Source organism: Microcaecilia unicolor, chromosome 3 (genome assembly GCF_901765095.1).
Source record: "Microcaecilia unicolor chromosome 3, aMicUni1.1, whole genome shotgun sequence".
NCBI lineage: Eukaryota > Metazoa > Chordata > Amphibia > Gymnophiona > Siphonopidae > Microcaecilia > Microcaecilia unicolor.
This window is the reverse complement of record NC_044033.1, coordinates 111502036-111517526: the sequence shown is the minus strand read 5'-3', so window position 1 is coordinate 111517526 and position 15491 is coordinate 111502036. Positions and strand designations below refer to the sequence as shown.

General features: G+C 43.7%; 1 protein-coding gene across 2 annotated transcripts in view; it reads left to right on the top strand.

Annotated features, from left to right (window-relative positions):
- Positions 1-15491, top strand: part of NINL (ninein like) — a 247655-nt gene that overhangs the window by 42451 nt on the left and 189713 nt on the right. For both annotated transcript variants that reach the window (XM_030196281.1, XM_030196282.1), the window contains exon 2: positions 10337-10541. In XM_030196281.1, coding sequence (XP_030052141.1) covers positions 10359-10541 — 183 coding nt within the window. In that variant the 5' untranslated portion in view covers positions 10337-10358. The remainder of the gene's footprint in view (positions 1-10336; positions 10542-15491) is intronic.

The window sequence follows — 15491 nt, the reverse complement described above, 5'->3', positions numbered from 1 at the left end:
TGTGAGCGGAGGTTTCGGGTGGGAACGTAAGGGGAGATGAGGGTAGAGAGGTAATGAGGGGCTGCAGACTGAGTGCATTTGTAGGTAAGAAGGAGAAGCTTGAACTGTATGCGGTATCTGATCGGAAGCCAGTGAAGTGACCTGAGGAGAGGGGTGATATGAGTATATCGGTTCAGGCGGAATATAAGACGAGCAGCAGAGTTCTGAACTGATTGAAGGGGGGATAGATGGTTAAGTGGCAGGCCAGTGAGGAGTAGGTTGCAGTAGTCAAGGCGAGAGGTAATGAGAGCATGGATGAGAGTTCAGGTGGTGTGCTCAGAGAGGAAAGGGCGAATTTTCCTGATGTTAAAGAGGAAGAAGCGACAGGTCTTGGCTGTCTGCTGGATATGCGCAGAGAAGGAGAGGGAGGAGTCGAAGATGACTCCGAGGTTGCGGGCAGATGAGACGGGGAGGATGAGGGTGTTATCAACTGAGATCGAGAGCGGAGGAAGAGGAGAAGTGGGTTTTGGTGGAAAGACGATAAGCTCGGTCTTGGCAATGTTCAGTTTCAGGTGGCGGTTGAACATCCATGCAGCAATGTCGGATAAGCAGGCCGATACCTTGGCCTGGGTCTCCACGGTGATGACCGGTGTGGAGAGATACATCTGGGTGTCGCCCAAATCGGCATAATCGAAAGCTGATTTTTTGCGTCCTCAACTGCTTTCCATCGCAGGGACAACCAAAGTTCACGGGGGCGTGTCAGCAGTGTACCGAAGGCGGGATGGGGCGTGGTTAAGAGATGGGCGTCCTCTGCCGATAATGGAAAAAAGAAGGGCGTCCCTCACGAGCATTTGGTTGACTTTACTTGGTCCATTTTTTCTTGCGACCAAGCCATGAAAAGGTGCCCGAACTGACCAGATGACCACCGGAGGGAATCGGGGATGACCTCCCCTTACTCCCCCAGTGGTCACCAACCCCCTCCCACCCTAAAAAAAAAACTTAAATTTTTTTTTTCCAGCCTCAAATGTCATACCCAGCTCCATGACAGCAGTATACAGGTCCCTGGAGCAGTTTTAGTGGGTGCAGTGCACTTCAGGCAGGCAAACTCAGGCCCTTCCTCCCCTACCCTGTTGCACTTGTGGTGGTAAATGTGAGCCCTCTAAAACCCACCCGAAACCCACTGTACCCACATGTAGGTGCCCCCCTTCACCCCTTAGGGCTATGGTAGTGGTGTACAGTTGTGGGGAGTGGGTTTTGGGGGGGGGTTGGGGTGCTCAGCACCCAAGGTAAGGGAGCTATGCACCTGGGAGGAATTTGTAAAGTCCACTGCAGTGCCCCCTAGGGTGCTCGGTTGGTGTCCTGGCATGTCAGGGGGACCAGTGCACTACGAATTCTGGCCCCTCCCATGACCAAAGGGCTTAGATTTGGTCATTTTTGAGATGGGCGTCCTCGGTTTCCATTATGGCCGAAAACCGGGGACGACCATCTCTAAGGTCGACCATCTCAACATTTAGGTCGACCATCTCTAAGGTCAACCTAAATTTTGAGATTTGGGCGTCCCCGACCGTATTATCGAAATGAAAGATGGACGCCCATCTTGTTTTGATAATACGGGTTTCCCCGCCCCTTTGCAGCGCCGTCCTGCGAGGATGCCCTCATGAAAACTTGGGCGCCTCGTTCGATTATGCCCCTCTTTGTGTGTGCGTGTGTTTGTATCTGTGTTGCCTGTGTATATTGTCTCTGTATGTGTCTGTGACTAGAAGGGAGGAGTGGATTAAATGGAGCGGTTCCCAAACATTCCGTTGGTTTGGAAAAAAATAATAAACTGAAACCAAGTATGATAATATATCTAACCATTAGATGCCACAGTCAATAGATTTCAAAGGATGGCCATACATATAGGGACAGATATCCAAAGTACTTAAATCGCCTGTCACTGCCCAACCGTCGATATTCAGTGGCACTAAAGTGGGGCATGCCACTGAATATCACATTTGACCAGCCCCCAAAAAAGGGGGCACCGGCAATATTCAGCTGAGGCCTGCATAAGTTCAAAAGCTGTCCTAAATTCACCCGCTTATCTTATGCGAGCCCCAGCTGAATATCAGCCGGGGATCCGCATTAAAAAAAAAAGTATTTTCCTCATTCTTGCCCCCTCCCATCCCCGCACCCAATGTGCACCCCCCTAACAACAGTCCCTCCCTCAAATGGCACCCCCGCAACAAAAGCCCCTCCCTGGGCAGCATCCCCATTCCCACCACCCAGTCAGGATAGGACCCATCTGGGGCTTACCTGACCTCCCTTGTGGTCCAGCAGTGCATCAGGGGCAGAAGTAACCCCCCCCCCCCATGCTCTTGCCCCTAGTGGCAGCTTCTTTACAATGGCTGCCACGACCTCTCACGGTACTTGCAGTACCGGGAGACTGCTGTGAGAGGTCATGGAAACGATTTTAAAGAAGATGCCGCTAGGGGCAAGAGCGAGGGGGGTTTGCTTCTGCCCCCAGTGCCCTGCTGGACCACCAGGGTCTTATCCTGACTGGGGGATAGGGATGCTCTCTGGCTGGGGGCCTGTTGTTGCAAGGGTGCCACCTGGGGGGAGGCTATTGTTGGGCTGAACATTGGGTGGCAGGGAGGAGGAAAATACTTTTTTAAAAATGCGGGTCCCAACCTGCTATTCAGCCGGGGCCTGCATAAACTCTGGACGCCTGTCTGCCCACACTTAACCCCCAATATTTAGTGTCGGTGCCTGGAGATGGCTCGGCTCTGAATACTGGGGGCTAATTCAGCCAGCGATGGTAAGCGTTTAAAAAAACATTCACCGTTGTTGGCTGAATATTAGGGGGTTAGTAACTAGTAGCCAGTTACTAGGGATTGACATTCTGTTTGCATGCATTCAGCTTGTTTACATGTCTTAAAATTTTTAGTGCATGCAAACTTGATTGTATGTGTGTAAACCTATTAATTAACTTGTTGTGGTACCATGGGCGAACATTCAAGCCCAGGGCTATACATGTGCAACCAGACAACAGCTCAGAAGCAACACAACATCTACAACAGAGACCTAGTTCCCTAACAGGCCTACCAATTCATTATCAAAAAGGTCATCAAAGCAGAGTTTCTGGCCCCATATAAATAAGTCTGTCCTACCTTGCAGGCTGCAATACTTAAACTTCTTTTTGGCAGTCCTTAACATTCCTGGAATCTGTTTTGGAGTAAATGCTAGGGTAAGAATGAAACCAATTATAAATCCATACAGTCCATAGATTGAGATTTACTGTACAAATCTATGGACTGTATGGATTTATAATTGATTTCATTCTTATCCTAGCATTTACTTTGTATTTACTACATTGGCTTAATGTTAACTGGTAATCAACTTTGTGTTATAGCATCTGTGTTGAAAATTGTTGATATTTTACTGATTGCTTGTATGTCCCTGATTCACCAAAAGACAAATAGTATAGAGGTGGTACTTATTCCTTTGGGATTATTGTTTTACTTTATTTTCATTTTTGCTTTACTTTTGTTGTTAATTGACGCTATAGTCCTACTTCTACTCCTGTTAGACTTCTGTTATGGTCCTTAACTTGTGTCTGCCTAGTCTGTCTTAAGGTTCAACGAATGGATGTTGCTAACCCTCAATTTGTTGGAAATTTGTCCGCATGTGATTTTAGAGTCCTCGCCGTCAACTCTATTGATTATTCCAAATTCTCCAACCCTCGGGCAGATGTTTGGTGGTATTATGGATTTAAAACCTTGTACCTTACCATGCATGGGCAATGTGCTTTGGTCCAACTCATGATCCCCTCACCATAGCATCCCTACATCTAGGAGGCACTGAACCTGCCCACTCAAGGAGGAAGCGAGAAGAAGAAGAACAACCAATCCCTGGTTCCTTTGATGATAACGTTTACATTGGCACTATAGGTGTTCCAAGGGGGGTGCCAGATGAGTTTAAGGCTCGAAATCAGATTGCTGCAGGTTTTGAATCTTTATTTTGGTGGGTCACAATTAATAAAAATGTAGATTGGATTAATTACATTTGTTATAACCAACAGCGTTTCATCAACTACACCCGTGATGCAGTGAAATGCATTGATGAACAACTTGATGCCACCAGCCGAATGGCCTGGGAGAATCGTATGGTTCTCGATATGATGTTGGTGGAAAAGGGCATGGTTTGTACCATGTTAGGAGGCCATTGTTGCATTTTTATTCCAAACAATACTGCACCAGATGGCACTATCACTAAGGCCCTGCATGGACTCACTACTTTGGCTGAGGAACTTGCAGAGAATTCAGGGATAGACACATCCTGGATAGGATGATTAGACAATGCCTTTGGGAAATGGAAAAATTTCATTTTGTCTGGCCTAACCACCGTCATAATTGTTGTTGCTATATTTGTGCTTCTTGGTTGTTGTGTAATACCATGTTAGAGGTTTGGTGTTAAAATTGATTGAAACTGCTTACATCAAAAGAGCCTGCAGGGTATGCCTTAGCCCTGTATGAACCCTTACAGCCTACTCCTGATGCTAATACTGCCTATGCTGAAATGCAACCTGTTCCCAATAATGATGACCCTGTTTATGCACAAATGCAAACTCCTCCTAGTGAAGAGGAGTCATATGATATCGAGAGCTCTGCTTAAAGCTGTATTAGGGACTGATTATAACATGATATAGAAACCCCTGTTTAGAGCTGTTTATATACCCAGTAGGTAATGGTCCTGTCCATCTCCTGAGGGACTACACATGGTAATGAAAGGGGTTGTTGCCTATATGTTGCCCATAACACTTTGCAACCTTGCCACTATCACCTTTGCTCCATGCTCCTCACTTGTCAATATCCCATGACTATACACTCCCCTGTATCTCGTCTCTTGAAGTATAGAAGTCACCTCTTAGTGCTCACGAGGTCGTACGGCCATGACGGGTAAGACAGCAACTGGAGTCTGATCCTGCTGAGGGGCTCCAAGAGGCCTGCAACCTAAGACAGCCTGCGACTGGGGCACTAAACCGAGCTGTAATAACTCTGAGCTTAGAGGTGTGAGAACGAGTCTGGGTGCAGGACCACACTCGTTTTCAGAGACACTACTTATGTGAAGCCCTTATTCTCTAAGGCTTTCAAGGGGGGAGATGTGTATTATGAACCTGACTATTGACTTTGGTTCAGGGCCTGCAATTACAAATAGTCTGGCAGGCCTCAGTGACAGTGACAATTGATTTAACTCAAGGGTGATTCAAAAACCCATGATCTGTTGAGACATGCAGGTGCAAGCAAGAATAAGGAAGGAGCAGGGGTGGAAGAGCATAACTGCTGCCATGGTTAGCAAACTTGTGGTAACAGATGTTCAGGTGAAAAACAGAACCATGAGTTCCCAAGTGAGAAAGACTAGGCCTGATAAGGTTTTCTAAGAATAGATAACCCCATTATTAGCATTTACAGTAAGCATTAACCACATTATTATCATATAACCAATAAGCTTTAACCATATTATTATCTTAGATCCAATTGGTATTAACCACAATATTATCATATCCAATAAGTGTGATTATTGTCATATTACCTATGTATGATCTGCTTCTTTAATGAACTTATATAAGTTATTGCACAGAAGTATTTTACTGGAGAGCTTGTGCAGCTAACACGGATGTGTAACATCCTTGTCTCCCGTGTGATTTGTACTTGATAAATAAAGCAGTTAACCTTTCTCATATGCAGCCTTGGTCTTTCCTCACTTTATATATTGGGTAGTGGATATTTGATAATCTAGGGTGGGGGCCAAAAAGGTAAAAAAAAACAGCTCCTTGACTTTCTATAATCCCAGGCTGTTACATTTTCTAATTTGGGACCTGCTGTGCTGCCTGTTTTCCTGCTCTGGTCTTGTTAAGGTGGCCAGGTGAGGAATTTGTTTAAGGAGGACTAGGGTTCTGTTAGACCATGGATTTCCAAATTTTTTACTATGGCAGAATCACATGTGTTGGCATTCTGGGGAGCAGGGCGCCATTATGAGAAAAGTCAGCAAACCTTATCCAGAGCAGTTTGATCTCCTGACGAAGTGCAAAGTGAAACATGGTCCATATTGAGACCAATGAGCCATAATTGTGGATAATATTAAATAATTTGGATTGTCCAGTCAGATGAAAATTATAACTGTTATAGCACTGAAGGTGCAGTGATTTTCATCTGGATACCATAATATCCCAGGGTGGAGTTATGGGGGTGTACTGAGTACCTTAAAAATTATTTTTAAAAAGATTAAAAAGAACACATTTTTAATAAGTACTTGAAATTTGAATATATTTTCAATAAATATGATTTGTATAGAGAATATATTTAGAGATAATGATTTTTAAAAAATAAGGAGCCTAAAATGTAGATGAGATGCCTTCAGTTGAGAGAAACGGTTTATTGCTGTCTTTTCCAACTGTTCAAGGCATACATTATAAGAAAGTTCATGAAGGATCTTTTTCTTACTATGCGGTTAAGCAATGGAATATGTTACCCTTATATATTCATCAAAGTCCTTCTTATAGTGGGGTCCTTTTACCAAGCTGCAGGTAAAAGGGCCCTGCAGTGGCAGCGGGGGCTGTTTTTCCCACGTGCCAGGGCCCTTTTTACCGCAGCGGGTAAAAATACCCCAGGCACATATGGCCATGCAGTAAGAGAACTCATACCGCATGGCCATGCAATGGGGAGCCCTCACCGCCACCCACTGAGGTGGCGATAAGGGCTCCCACGTTAACCTGGCAGTAACCAGGCAGCACGTGGCTATGCCTAATTACTGCTGGGTTATCGCCGCACAATCCATTTCGGGGGGGGGGGGGGTCATTTTCCCCCCGAAATGGTGCATGCTCGGGCCGGGATTACTGCCGGTGGCCATGTTGGGCTGGCAGTAGTCCAGAAAGAGTGAGCGGTAAGCCCGGTTTGAGTTTACCGCCGCTCTGTAAAACAGCCCTTGTGTGTTTAGAAAGAGATTAAAGACTTGGTTATTTTAAATCAGTGTTGATATTTAATATTGATATTGTATTTTTCCTTTATTAATTTTACAACAATATATCCCAAACTCTTGACCATACTCAAACAGGCAGGGAGACGCTCCAATACAACGAATCAAGACAAGATCCAAGGTGCTGCAGGTACGATCAGTCACTATGATGCCATCTTGGATCGGGCCTCTCTTGATATTGTATTTTTATTAATGTTTGTAAACCACTCTGAACCTGTTGTTTCAGGGATTTTGCGGGATATAAAATTCTATTGGCATGGCATAGCATAGCTTGGTTTCAGTAGTAGGATAACAAGAGAAAAGATTAGCCCAGTACTGAAGATCTTATATTGACTCCCATTAGATCATTGTCTAAGATCTCAGTTTAGCTGTTTAAGGACCTAAATAATTTTGGTGTGAACTATTTGGCAGAACCCATCATTCACTTCTTTACTTACAACTTCTTCTCCTAGAACGTTTTGAAAGAACAAAATTAGTTGATCCTGGTAAATAGACCTTTTCATATATAAACCATAGCTTTGGAATAGTGGCCCATGGGAACTGAGAATGATTAAAGAGCAAATGTTGTTCCAGAAATGATATAAAACACGGTGCTTCACCCTAGCCTTTTGCTTGAAGGCATTTGAGGGTTGAGATAAATGGGAGGGTTCTGTCCTTTTATGATATCATATTATATTGATTTTGTTTACTGATTTTTATATTTAAATATGTTGGAAACCGCCTCGAGCTTCCCAAGGGAGACCTACATAGATAAATACTGAAGACACATGATCTGTAAAACACTTTCACTATGCAAACATGATGCATAAGAAGATTAAGACTACAATAGAAAACTCCTCATTGAAAATCAGTCGTTAGCAGAAATTTTGATCTGTAGCCTCAGCTATCCTGCCTCTTATTTATTTATGATAAATGTTTATATATTGGCTTCCTGATATATCTTGGGAATGGCTGTTGGCTAAGGAGAGCTTTCTATGAGGTTAAAATTCTGACCATTCACATATTCTCCTTCTCCCCTTTTCTAGGCCAAGTTTATCACTTCTGTGATCACATGACTTTCACCTCATTCTCTGAATTCGGATTTGCAGGCTGTGAATAGCTGGCCTGGTGGCTCAGTGGCAGGACTGTTCAGTGCTATATGGAAGACTTGGATCAGGATTCTGCCTTCCAGGTCAGCTGGAAACATTAGCCATCCCTCTGGAGAAGGAGGCCCAGTAATGCAACAATGACACCTGGGGGTCAGATTTAGGATCCTAAACTGTAGGATTCCAGAAGGAGCTCTAGTGCATGGCCCCCTGACCAAGAACTATTGCTGCAATGACTGGGTCAAGAGAGTGGGAGGGCATATAAAAACCAGTAGCTTCAAATGAAGGTTTAGGGGTCTGAATCTTAACCCCAGTTCAAACTGAACCAGTAGCCCAAAAAACCGGGAAAGTGCAAGAACAAAAAAAATATAAACTTCAACACATCTTTCCCTATTCTTCTATACTTTTTTAAAATATAATTTTATCTTTATTGATTTTAACAATTTATTAAAAGTATAAAACTTGCACAACAAAAAGAAGAGATGCAAAAGAAACAAGAAAAAAACCTCAATAAATATCCATACAAGTATTAGACATAAATGGAAGACTCCTACCAGCCAATAGTCACAGGGAGATCAATTCCCAATTTATGAATGCAAACTAAACGGTCTTTTTACTAAGGCACGCTAAATGCTAAGACACCCATATTCCACAGCTTAACTATTCGTTAAGTGAAAAAATAGTTCCTCTATTTGTTTTAAAAATGTTTCCATGTAACTTCATTGAGTGTTCCCTAGTCTTTGTACTTTTGGAACGAGTGAAAAATCAATTCACTTCTACTCATTCTACACCACTCAGGATTATATAGACCTCACTCATATCCCCCCTCAGCCGTCTCTTTTCCAAGCTGAAAAGACCTAACCTCTTTAGCCTTTCCTCATATGAGAGGAGTTCCACCCCCTTTCCGCAAAAACCAGATGGGGTTCACACTTTCCACAAGAAAACAACACCAACAAAAAGAAGTGGAAAAAGAAACCAACTTCAAGAGATCAGTCCAAACACCAGGATAAGATGCTCCAAACACAACTTTATTTGGACCCTACACAGTCCATGTTTCAGCTTTAAAAAGCCTTCATCAGGGGTCAATCGATGAGTGCTTAATTTAATACCGACTGACGATGGAGCGCATAAACAACTATCTCTTGATCAGGGGAGGTATACTGTCTCATACCAACAAATCCGTTGTACCTAGGGGAAATGCACTGTCCATCAAGTTATTCAACTGCCTCAAGTTACTTAGTGAAGGATTTTTGGTTTGGACTGCTCCAAACGGATGTGTTGTGTGAGGTTTTTCCCCCCTAAGATGGGAATTGTGCCAGACAACTCCTGAAGCCTAAGGCTCTGAAAGATATTTCTTTCCCCTGATCACAAGGAACCCAAGTAGCATGGGGTACCTGCTTGCCCCAGCCATCCTGAGTGTACATATAAAACCAGCTAGCCAGTAAAAACAAAGAGCTATATATGAATTACGATCATCTCTTCTATGTGCATGTGTATTGGGTGCTGTCTAATTTTCATCACCTCTTTGAAAGGTATAAATGTTTCCTCCTTCATGGTCCTTCAGAAATAGGAAAGGAGTGTCTGGCAAGGATGCTTGGAATGTTCAGCTCCATAAATCACAGGGCAGGTTGAAACATGGGTATTGTTTGCTCAGTAAATGTACTTTTGTTCTGTTTCTATTGACTAAATTCTTGATCGATGCACAAGATTTTAACTTGATAGTGATAACCCCCTTGTTTACTAATTTGAAAAGGAAATGAAATGTGTTTCTATATTGATAGTCCTTTCATACAGTTTTGAAATGATGCTGACTGCTGCGGGTTGAATATCATAGGGTAATTTTAAGTATCAAGAAAGAAAGAGAACAATCCTCCACAATTCTCTGTCAGAGTTAACAAAACAGTGGAGGTGACAAGAAAAAAAGCTCTATTGCTGTTGAAATATTCTTTATGGACTGTTAGAAGTTTGACATTTGTGTGGAATACGTATCCTAGCTTGTCATTTTTGGAAAATGGTAATAAAGATAGCTTCTTGACTTCCTTTTGGTATATGAACATTTTCCATCTACGTACACATGTTTTTACATGTGTCTAGACTCCTGATGCAGACCCAGTGGCCGAAACGTGGCCCGTGTCAAGTCTAGGTTTGATCTACAATAAAAAACATTTCAGCACCAATAGCACTTTGTTTTCTTCTGCCATCTCTCTAATTTTAGGCATGACATAATGTTCAAATCTGTTGTCCCTATTGCCCCATCACAGATCAACTGCAGCCTGCTATGGGATGGACAGAGTGGACGAGAATAAATATGTGTCCCAGCTCAAAGAAGTCTTCAGTAGCTGTGACACCACTGGAACTGGGTATCTGGACAAGGAAGAGCTGACAGAGCTGTGCCACAAACTTCATCTGAACGCACAGCTACCCATACTTCTACAGACCCTGCTGGGGAGCGACCACTTTGCCAGGGTAAGTAGTTCTACTGCATACTGCAGCATGTGTGTGTACCCCCAAGTACCCCCTCAAAACAAGCCCTGAGGCTACTCCTCCACAATAATGTAGATCTAAACAGCTTCTCAAAACCAGTCTTCCCCAGGCCTAATTCCCTCAATATACCAGAGAATTGCAAAAAATGATTGACTTGCAAATAGGGGAAAAAGGTCATAAGGCAACAAATCATATGTATCCTGCAGTTCATAAAATAGACATACCAGTGGCGTAGCCACAGGTGGGCCTGGGTGGGCCAGGGCCCACCCACATAGGGCTCAGGCCCACCCAACAGTAGCACACGTTTAGTGTTAGCTGGTGAGAATCCCAAGCTCCGCCAGCTGAAGACTTCCCCCTGATGGTAATAAAAACGCTACTCTCCACGATACTGGCACCTGCGCATGCTCAGTTTTCAGTGCATGCCTGCTTCAGACTACCAAGGTGGAAAGAAGCGTTTTCCTGCAGCTGAGATATTTTTTTTTTGTGGGGGAGGGGGGCGGAGAACACTTGTTGCCCACCCACTTCTTGCCTAGGCCCACCCAAAATCTGTTGCCTGGCTACGCCCCTGAGACATACATCTCCGGAACTCTGGTTTACAAACTGACACATAGACTAAACCCTGGGTCTCCCATCGCCTAAATAAACCATTACCCCTCCCAGGCTCAAACTCTCTGTTGAATCGAACTGGCGTGTACCAAGAGCACCTCCTCCCATCAAGTAATAAATGTCAAGCACCCCTCCATACCTTCAAGGTAAGCTTACAAAAAGTACCACCACCACCCAATCTCATTGTCCCACCCCAAGGCAGACAAGGAAATGAAGCAAGGGGGACTTTCCTCTGTCGATCTATTCAAGATCTACCCATTGTTTAGGATCTTGCGCCTGCCACTCTACCAAAGCACGCAATTGAGCGGCCTGGTAATATTTCTTGATATTCGGGATCGTCAACCCCCCCCCCCACACACACACACATTCATTCTATTCAAGCACAAAATTGCTTGTGTCACCCTTAGGCTATGGCAAGCCCAAATAAAGTGAGACTCCAAGCTCTGCAGTTCCTGCAAAACTGGCTCATCTACAGGAATAGGCAAGAATTGAAAAAGATATAGAAGCTGAGGTAGTACCATCATCTTAACTGCTGTAATACACCCCATCCAAGACAGACAACAGCTATCCCACATCACCAAGTCATCCCAGACCCGCTTCAATATAGGACCGTAATTAAGATCATATATACTAGTCCCAGGGCTCCCAGTCTTGATCCCTATGTAGCAGAGTGCCACCTTCGCCCATCAGAAGGGAAATTGAGCCCATAATTCTACCTCTTGATCAGGAGGGAAAGTAATATACAACACCTCTGATTTAGGCATATTAACTTGAAAGCCATACACCCTTCCATAACACTCTAACTCATTCATGACTGCTAACAGGGAGTCTTTTGGACTGGTCAGTGCAAACAGTAGATCGTCAGCAAACAGTCTCAATTTATAATCTGTATCACACAGTAAACCCAGTAATCCCAGCCTGATCCCACACTCTCTGAGCCAAGAGCTCTATCACTAAAGCAAAGAGTAAAGGGGAGAGAGGACACCTCTGCCTTGTTCCCTTATAAAGCTCAAAAACCTGAGAATAGCTCCCATTGATCTTAATACAAGCCATCGAAGAAGTGTAAATCACCCAAAATTCTGCCTTGTCATAGACTCTGTGACTAGTTGCAGGGGGCCTGGTTATTATGGGGTGGGTCCCTCGGTGATCACCCCAGCCCTGAACCGTGGCCTGGCATTTGAGTACCGGCACCTTTTTCACTAGAAAAAATGCACTGAGTATGCACTAGTGGTTAGTACAGTGGGCTTTGATCCTGGTTAACTGGGTTCAATTCTCACTGCAGTTCCTTGTGACTCAGGGCAAGTCACTTAACCCTCCATTGCCCCAGGTACAAAATAAGTACCTATATATAATACATGTAAACCACTTTGATTGTAACCACAGAAAGGCAGTATATCAAGTCACATCCCCTTTCCCTTTCTCTATAGAAGGGGGCACCTTGCAAATTTATAAATGATTAAATGATAGACGGGGGGATGGGAATATATGAGGGAATGGGAGGAGGGCCTGGGGAGCAGTCTCACAGAGTCTGAGTGGGAGGAGGTTTGGTGTAGGACAAGGTCTGTTATTATGGAAACCCAACTGCCAGTTCTGAAATTTTTGAGAGACGGTGGAAGAAATTTCAGAACTGGCAGTTGGGAACTGCTGATCTACTAACTGGGGCATTAGGAGATGGAACAGCTCCTGACTGGTTTAGCCAGCTAATCGCTAATATTCAGCGAGAGATAACTGGTTATCTCTGCTGGATATTTGTGGTTAGTACTTAGCAGCTAACCGGCTATATCGTGAATATTCAAGCACTGGTTGGCTACGTTTAGCAGGCAAATCAGACCGCATAAATAGCAGTCCTATCTTTGCCTGCTGTTAACTTAACTGGCCAGTGCTGAATATTGACATAGCCGGTTAAGTTAAAGCCAGCCAAAAAAATTCTGGATATTCAATGCCAGTCACTGGAAATGGCCCAGCATTGAATATCCGGGGACAGCACCCTCGGCGGCACATAAGTGGGCTGCCTCCCGCTGGCCGAATATTGGCCCTGGAGTATCTTGGGACGGGGATGGACTGTTTCCTTTTTCAGCTGTTCTGATAATGGCAGGAGGGGGTGGGGAGATTTAATAGCAATTGTTTTAGTTGTTTTTGTATTAGAGTGGATACATTGAAGAGTCCATGTGTACCTACCAAAGGTTTTATGTTGTGCGTTTCTTTTTTAATTGCATTATTGTGTTTGTTCTTGCTGGTATATATTATCACATAATAAAAATAAAGTTAAAAAATAATTTAAGGGGATGAAATCTCATGCTTTGCCCTTTAAAGCAATTCACATGGCAGTAAATGTGAATATTCATGCAGAATTGTGGAGCCACGAGAATATTCTGCCATGAGAATGGTCTCTCAAATTGTTTAATTAGGGGATGCTTGGGAATAGATTTGTTTCATGCATTTCAGTACATAGATGTGGAACATATTGCTTTCTTCCTGGTAGATTTTTGGCATAATACATCAGATTTCAACCTGCATGATTAATTCTTTGAAACCTCACACCTGCAAGGGCCTTTAAAGCTGGAAAGTAAAATGTAAACAAACACGGAGCTGTGTCCTTGCTCACTTATCATCCTTGCTCACTTAATCATCTCTTCATTCACACCTTTTATTCTAGTTGCTACAGAGGGGTGTGTATGTGTGCCTGAATGCTGTTGTCAGAATAAACAACAGATGAATGAGTGTAGGGCTGGCCAGGCTAGAGACCTAAATATATCACAAGATAGCAAAGAGAGAGAATAATGGCCACTAAAAGAGAGAGAGTGTATGTAACCAAGGTGCACATTAATCCTGTACCTATTTGGAAAAACATAGAATTACAGACCTCCATGGTGCTCCAAGACCTGTAGAGTTGAGCTTTCACTTTTCTCTCTTCGCTGCTAAATCATGGGCAAAGCCACAATCTCTCAATAGCTATCAAAGATTCTGACTTGTGTTTAATAGTCAATCATGAGCCAAGTTGAATGAAGTGGCACTGAGAAAACTAAGCTGCAGCTAGAATAAAATAACTCCTCTTCTAGCCTTACTGTGCCTCAGTTACATTTGTCTTACTCTTGCCCTGAGGCTGTCATTTGAGCGTAGCACTCGCACGCAACCTCATGTCATGAGAGAGCGAATTAAACAGCATAAAGTTGGACAGCAAGGTAACAGCACCTGTGGTGGCATAGCTACTCAGCACCAGCCAGCAGTTCACGTCAAGGAGCAGACACCCTCATCCCTAATGTTTTATAGTGCACCAAAAGTTAGGTACCAGTTGGGCACCTAACATTTGGTACTTAAATGGCAGTTAGGCACCAAAATGGTGGTGAAATGGTAGTTAGGCGCTGAAATGGCAGTTAGGAGCCAAAATGGTGGTCAGATGGCAGTTAGGTGCCTAACTGCACTTAGAATCATGGGTGTGCTTTATTTGAAAACTGGCAGTCAGTCGCCTAACTGTTGCATTTACGAACACCCATTTACACCTGCCATAGAGCAAACATAAGTGGTTGTGTCTAAATGTAGGTTCTGATTGCTGTCTTACACTAGTTCTCTATTAAAAATTGTGCACCTAACTTTTAGCGTCCTTTATAGAATTGCTTCTGAGACCAGTCATAGGTACAGTTCCTGGTTATGTGAACAATAGGTACCTTCTCAATGTAGTTTCCCCATATCAAGGCTGTCATAAGGGGTGGGCAAGCAGGGCAACTGCCCCGTGTGCCAAGTACGGATGGGAGGGGTAGCATACTATTCTTTTGAGCCAGTATGAGTTTACAAGCATGCAGGCCCAAAGTGGCAAGGAGGCACCAAAACAAACCTTGTCCGGGGTGCCATTTTGACTAACAAATGCCCTGAGAGCAGCAGCAAGTGTCTGAATCTGGACACCTTTCCCATATTTATCAAAATGATTTCTAGTAAATTATGTAGAGCAGATACATAGAAAAGAATAATAATTAAACATTTCTGTAAAGAGGAAGAGGCACAGGCTTGCAACAAATGGGAAAAATCAACTACACAATCTGCTTGCAAGATTTAACTTCTTGACGGGGGGGGGGGGGGGGGGGGGGAGAGTTCTGATTACAGATGGCAAAGCACATATACTTGCAATCAGTCTGTAAACCATGTGTCTTGCTGGTGAACAAGGCTCATGGTCATTCCAGTGGCATAGCCAGAACTGATTTTGTTTTGGGGGGGGAAGGAGAGCCCAAGGAGAGCAGTAGGTATACACATCTGAATCATGCTACTTGTAGTCTAATTGACAAATAATGCCATAAAATAACCTGACAATTTATTTATTTATTTGTTACATTT